The sequence below is a fragment of the Osmerus mordax genome, chromosome 2 (genome assembly GCF_038355195.1).
Source record: "Osmerus mordax isolate fOsmMor3 chromosome 2, fOsmMor3.pri, whole genome shotgun sequence".
Taxonomy (NCBI): domain Eukaryota; kingdom Metazoa; phylum Chordata; class Actinopteri; order Osmeriformes; family Osmeridae; genus Osmerus; species Osmerus mordax.
The window spans coordinates 13,790,329-13,797,426 of record NC_090051.1 but is presented as its reverse complement, the minus strand read 5'-3'; the positions used below and the strand labels follow the sequence as shown (position 1 = coordinate 13,797,426).

The 7,098-nt window shown below is 41.6% G+C and overlaps 1 protein-coding gene across 1 annotated transcript; it reads right to left on the bottom strand.

Moving 5' to 3' along the window:
- Positions 1–449: 449 nt before the first annotated feature.
- Positions 450–7,098, bottom strand: LOC136964119 (leucine-rich repeat-containing protein 58-like). The gene is made up of 4 exons (XM_067258078.1): positions 6,399–7,098; positions 2,483–2,611; positions 1,996–2,273; positions 450–1,783 (listed from the first exon to the last, which is right to left on the bottom strand). Exons 1-4 carry the CDS (start codon positions 6,851–6,853, stop codon positions 1,590–1,592), a joined length of 1,056 nt encoding a protein of 351 aa, XP_067114179.1. The 5' UTR covers positions 6,854–7,098; the 3' UTR covers positions 450–1,589.

Genomic DNA, 7,098 nt, shown 5'->3' with positions numbered 1-7,098 from the left:
TGCTCCAAAGTCTAAAACAAAACGGTTGTTTAGGCTTGTGTGTATATATATATATACACACACACACGCACACACACACACACACACACACACACACACACACACACACACACACACACACACACACACACACACACACACACACACACACACACACACACACACAGCTGCCTGTTAAATTATTCTAAAGCTTCTATGGTTAAAACAGATCCTTTGGCACAGTTCAAACTGTAGCCAGATTAAAAGACTATTCGGAGAAAAATGATGGGAAAACTATGATAAAGTATCAAGTTAGTTGTCCAAATGTCATTATCAATTTTTAGGGTTAGGACAATATTCAAGTATTTACTTATTCTAAGTATTATGTCTATTGGAATGCATGCCTTCATTTACAAATTGGGAGATACCACACATGTACAATATTAAAATCACAATTTTATTACTGATAATATATACTTTACATTCTATATTTATGAAAGTGCCCAATTAGTCCAACTCTACAGGTATTATTCAATATGAGTGCTATGATCTAGTCAGTAAGGTGCCTTTTGCTAGCACACTATTATTGTGTGCTACCAGTCTTTGACTTTTAAAGGTTGGGTTTGTATAAAAACAGTACATTTGTTACATTTACTCCATGTTCATATAATTCTGGTTAGGATGGTAAAATAAATTACTTTCAGATAATGACAAGACATTTTTGTTAATATTGTCACATTTCAGGGCGCAAAAGTCCTTATATATTTGTTTAATTCAGTTGGTTCAGTTATTCAGTAAGGCACTATTATTTGTTATTGTAACAATAGATCAACATTTTCTTGTTGTCTAAACATCAACAAACTACTAGTGTATCTCCTCTTTACATTGAACACACACACTCTAGGGAACAGTAGGGTTATATTCCCACCCATGCACTCAATGTCTTGGGCACATATGTTTATACATCTCTGGAGATGCCTGTAGCCAGAGAAAACCAAGTCCTCAGTATACAAAAATACAAACAAGTGAGCCACAATTCACAATGAGTGTGTGTGTGTGTGCGCGCGTGTGTGCATGTATGCATGCGTGCCTGCAGGTTAAATGTGTATTAGAAGGTCTTTAACATTTCCCATATACACATCCTGTTGGTGAGATGAACATTATTCATCTGTCACAGTACATTTGTTCTCAAGCACTTTGAGGTCTCAAACTGTGTCTTGTCCTTTGAGAAGGCAGGTTCATGTGCTTGAGCCTGTGGTGAAAAACTCTTCATGCCTTCATGCCTGAGGTTGTTTTTGTGTTGCGCTGCCCCCCTATGTTGGGGGGTGATCACAACACTGTGTTCGTGGGGGCCAATTGGCCAAGAGCAGGATCAGCTCAAGACCATCAGCGTAATAGTCTGTCTCCCTGTCTCTGCTGCCCCTCTTCTTCCTCTCCCCAAATCCCTTTGCCCCTTTTCATCAGAATAGCTACTCACTGATAAACAGACACCACTGCCTGCCTGTGTGTGTGTGTATGTATGTTTGCAATATGTGGCATACACAGAGCAGGTACTAAAAAGTCCAAATGATCCACCATGGTTCCAATGTCCATTATGGTTCTGGTTCCTGCTAGCCAAGAAGCACCCTCTGTAGGCGGTCAGCAGGAACGCTGCTTTCGTCCTCTGACTCCGCGTCGCTTTGCGGGTTTGAGCTGCAGGGAGAGGTGCATTCTGGGGAGCACAGATAGTGCATGAGCGGGAGGCGGTACTTCCCACAGAAGTCGACAAACTTGATGTGGCGCACACACGAGTCAAAGTACACACCTGCGGGGCAGAGATAGACAGTCAGTACACTCCAGACTCCAACATGTATTGAGAGTCCACATTATTCCGTTTGTCAGCCGTTTCAACATAGAATCTATGCAAGTACTTCACCATAGACCCCTTTTGATATAAATCTGTAAGTCAGTGTTCCACAACATTCAACTACCCTTAGAGATTAATGCCATTCAAAAGGTGTTGTGTGAGGGACCTACCGGCACATTTGGGGTTGGGGCATTTGCTTGCCAGATCCAGGTAGTGCAGGAGGTGGGAGGGTAGATCGCATGGGGAGTAAGGAACATTCCGGCTCTTGACAGTACGAGCCGCCAGCTCCAGCAGTGAGGGAGGGTCATAAGTCATCTCCTTGACAAATCGCACCACAAGTGGATTTCCTCGGAGACTGAGCTCATGCAGGCGCACTAGGCTGAGGATCTCGCGAGGCAGGTATGTCAGTAGGTTGTTGTGTAGACTCAGGGAACGCAGTGAGTGGAGCCTGGGAGAGGGAGCAGCAGAGACAAGGTCATTCAAATACTAACTCTAATCCTGTTGCCAGCACCTGATTGGCTGGTTGCATTATAATTACGTGGTGGTCTCTTAGTGAATGAGTATAACTGTACAATTGGTTACGATCAACTGCAACTGCTGATTGTGTAAGACAATGATTGGGATGTGGTGAGCTGCAACTGGTGGTGTGATGGTTACCTGGTGAGCTGTGGGGGAATGCTCTGGATGCGGTTGTCACACAGGACTAGGTAGCTGAGGTAAGGCAGGTTGGCCAGCTCAGGAGGGATGCAGGTGATCTGGTTACCCCCCAGATAGAGCAGCTCTAGACTGTGAGGGCGAGATAAGAGTCAAACACAGCCTAGATCTATTTGATCAAAGTGAACCACTGCCCAGTTTCAATTGTACTAGTTTCACGTGTCTGAACATGAGGTCCGATGCACCGATACAGTAACACAGTGACTGGGAGAGACGTTCTGTTTCAATAGACGGGGTGAAAGACATCAGAGGCCTTGCGGCAGAATTATTCATGATAGCACACGTGTGTGTGCCTGGCCACTGAACATCTTTAGAGAAAAGAAACCAAGTAAAGCCTCACTATGCACATATCGCATGGAGGTGATGACATGGCCCTGTGTGTATGCGTGTTTTCTCGAACGGAAGTTGGCAGCTGACTCAAGTAATGGAGTGTTTGTTAGATTTGTGTGCGTCTGAATAAGATTACTCAGTGTAAAGTCTGCATATGAATCACCCAAATTGCACCACTCAATGTGCAATAACAATATACTACAAAAGATGTATACAAGGAGAAGAGACGGAGTGAAAGGAGTGAGCCCATTGCATCTTCGCCCATCCGGCAGACAAAACTGATGACTAGTGACGGACATAGAGAGGGAGTGGGGAAAGGGGGAGGCATTCTGTCTCCTTGGTGTTTGTCCTTCCTTTTTCATGAGTCAGAAGGAACCCTTCCTCAATATTTCAGACTGCCTACCTAGGCTAACTGGTATGTGTTGGAAAAGGATTGTTAGCAAGAGAGGAGGAAGATAGCTAGGTCAAAGGTGAGGGGGAGAGCAAGGATGGGAACTAGGTCATGTGTGATGGATAAAGAGGGATGAGGAAGAGATAGAGAGGGATGGAAAACAAAGGATGGGAGCTAGATCAAATCTTATGTGTGATGGGTAGAGGGATAAGGAAGAGGGAGAGAGTATAGAGGAGAAGAGCTTGGTCATGTGTGATGGGGAGAGAGATAAAGAGGGGGCTGAACAGAGAGCGTGGGGGAGGGCAGAGGGTGGGATGAAGGTAATAGGCAATTTGATAGGGATGAGGAAGATAGAGGGAGAACACAGGACGAGAGCTAAATCATAGCTCATGTGTGATTGGACAGTATAAGGAAGAGAGATGGAGGAAGGACAGAGGATAGGAGCTAGGTCATGTTTGATAAGGAGAGATGAAGAGAAAAAAAAGAAAGAATATGGGCTAGAGAGGTGTGGAAAACAGAGAAAGGGGGTGGGGGAAGATCGATAAGAGGCAGGTCATACTGTAGGTGAGGGAGAGAGAGGTGTGAAAAGAGAAAAGTGGAGCAAAGAAAATAGAGAATGCTTTCTGAGCTGTTTAGGACGCCTGTTTGTATTGGTGTGTAAATGAAACAGCGAGCAAAAAAGAGAGAAAGAGTTGGGAACAAAAGAACAGAATACTTCACTCAAGTCCAACACTACTGGCCATCACATACATTTTCTGGCAATAGCACTAGAATAGTCAGCATGCCCTGGTCTCACTAACAAAGAGGTGGAGGTGACCATGTAATCCTATCACCTACAGCACACTGGAAGTTTTGCCCTAGAACTAAATATTTAGCAGAAAATGTTAGAAGAGTTATAAAAACAACATTTTAAAAAGTCAAAATTCCAATCAAAAGTTTGATAAAAATATACATTCCAACCTGACCATTATCAGTGTATAACAGGGTCAAGTGAGATATGGGGACAAACTTTTGACTTTGACTTGAAAATTGGAAAACAATCCCATTGAGAAATTCTCAAAATACATTCTGAATAAGCAAATAACACTTGCAGTGCAAAACTAAGTTTGTTCCCAATACACTATACACGTTTTAAAAAGAGCAGTAAAGTTCTGGTATGATCACCAACATGCTGTCCAAAAATCAATTCAATAACACTTTGCAACAACAAATTAATAGATAAGAAGCAAAATCCCAAACTATCTCACCTCAAAATCTCAAAGTATCAAGTCTAACATTTAATGGTAAATACTTTACTGTTATACTTGAAACTGAAAAAGAAATAGGCTACACTGAAAATTGGAATGATGAAATCCAAGATCAAAACAAACTAACTTAAGTGAGTAGCGATGTTTGAAAATAAAATACCAAATTACCTTTAAATACAAAAGAAAGACAAATAGCCTACGAACAAAAATATGAGTAGCCTATCTGGTCATAAGCTACTAATTGAAAAAGGTATACCAAATATTGGGTACCAAAGAGGCTCTGTAAACAATGTGATAAAAACTAAATTAAAATCAAACATAAAAATGGTAGAAAGTGGAAAATAAGAGTCCAAAATGTATCTAATTAATTCCCAGTTTCTCCTCCCTTTACCAAATCAAACAATTAGGCATGCACTTTATGCTAGGTGAGGAAAATAAGTCACAAATTGAAAATTGAAAAATTTGTAACAGATTATTCATATTTAAGGAATATAGAACAAACATGACAAATATTGAGATGAATCATTTCATAGATTTCAATATTTTATATTATTTTTCTCATCTTATATTGGTAATATCTATGAATACTGTAAAAAAAAAAACGTGTTGTATACAATGTTTATGAAACTTCTTAAATTATTTTCATAAAGTACTTGATATTGGATAGCCCAGTTTTTAGTATTACATTTTCACGGTTTTTATTATTCTTAATTTGTCCAACTCAATGTTTGCTAAACATTCGTCCTCCTCTCCATGTTATCATTATAACTTTATTGTTGCTTTGGCCATATTTACATGTTTGCTTGTTTTTTGGTGTGATGTATGTTTTTCATGCCAATAAGAGAGAGAGAGAGAGAGAGAGAGAGAGAGAGAGAGAGAGATAGGCCTAATGTATAAGAACTGAGAGGTTAGCAAAAATGTGCTGGTGTTTAGTCCTCCTGTCAAGTCACCACAACTGGGTGCTTAGAGATGAACACCTGACCTGATAAGACAATGTTTACAGTTTCTGCCTGCAACAGAATGCGGCTTTATTGGGACTTGACTTATCGAGTATTCTATCGGTCACCGTGACCTACAACTGGTTAAGTGGACATGGCGTAATAAAATGATGTGTAATCAACCTGTTCTTCCCAACGCAGTTTTTCCTAGTACTACAGTCATGCCAACCAGTTTCCTGCCCAGAAGGCAGTTGTATCAAGGCAGTTGTATCAACGACGGCCACGCCTCCAATCAGATACGACTTTACAACTTTCCAAAATAGCACTTGGCAGAATTTGTGAGGGGCAGCTCAAAAGATACAAAAGTATACAAGAGTATGCTGCTTAGTAGGCTACAACCATATTAGCATATTGCAGTAGGCTACTAGTACAACCAGATTAGCATATTGCAGTAGGCTAATATGTTTCTGGAAAACAACCCAACGGAAAGGGGGCATCAGTTCAACCAACAACTCTTTAATTGTTACACTGGCCCACAAACTAGTGTTCTTACCGCCAAGGACGGCACTGTCCAAATTCTTGCTACTTAACCCTCGTGCTGCCTTCGGGTCACATGACCCAAAGGTTCATAACGAACCATCGTTGTGTTTACCCAATTTTACCCAATACAAAAACAAATAAAAATAATTTTATTTTAACCATTCCAATGTGGGGGGTCTGAGACAGCCCGACAGTTAAAAGAAAATGCTTCACTTTGTTTTTGTATGAGGTAAATTTGTCGCAATACGACGGTGGGTCACAATGACTGATGGGTCAGAATGACCCGAAGATAACACAAGGGTTAAGCCATTAGGACAGGCTTTATAGGCTAGTTACTGTAAACTACAACAAGATTAGGTTAGTGTATCAATAATACAGCCACAAACACTTGGACCAATCCATAATAAACATACCTGGTTAGATTTTCTATCTCCCCTGGTATACTTTTGAGCCTGTTTCCCCCAAGAGAAAGCGATTGCAAACGCTGCAAGTTCATAAGCTGCCCCGGCATCACTTCAAATCTGTTTCCACTAAAGTTCAGAACTTCTAGCTGCATTGAACCGAACTCCTTGGGCAGTGAGAACTCGTCTAGACGATTGTTCTTAGCTATTAATGTCCTGAGCTTGATCAGCCGTGTTATGTCTTCACAGATTACCGACATCCCGTTGTTGCTGATGTCTAGAAATTCAAGGTTGGAAAAGAGGCAGACTGACACGGGTAGCGAGGTCAGTCGGTTAAACGTCAAGTACAGCTGCCGGGTGTCCCGCTTGCGCTCCTCGCTGACATTGTCAAGACTCAAACTGCTTAGATTCAAACGCGACAAATCTAGAACTCCTTCCCCGGGCCCAGCTCCTTCATGAGCTTCCATTTTTAAAGCGTAGAGTCAAATTCACTGTCGAGGATAGAGTGGGCATGAAAATGTCTCCGTATCCCCAAATGGCTCCCCAAAGAAAGTCAGATGGCCCCGAAACGGCCCCGTTTGTTTCACATCAACATTCCACACTGAGACCGGACAGTTAAGAGCGCTAACATGAAATAGTTCGCCACCCAATTGCCAGGCACAAAACGACCTCTCATATAATCTAGGTCAGTATTTCAACTGTGCTTAAATAA

Bases quoted from the DNA above. Each gene is read 5' to 3' on its own strand.
- LOC136964119 (XM_067258078.1), bottom strand. From the start codon at position 6,853: ATGGAAGCTCATGAAGGAGCTGGGCCCGGGGAAGGAGTTCTAGATTTG. The intron at 2,612-6,398 runs GTATGTTTATTA...TCGCCCTCACAG, and splicing joins GAGATAGAAAATCTAACCAG to TCTAGAGCTGCTCTATCTGG. The intron at 2,274-2,482 runs GTAACCATCACA...TCCCTCTCCCAG, and splicing joins ATTCCCCCACAGCTCACCAG to GCTCCACTCACTGCGTTCCC.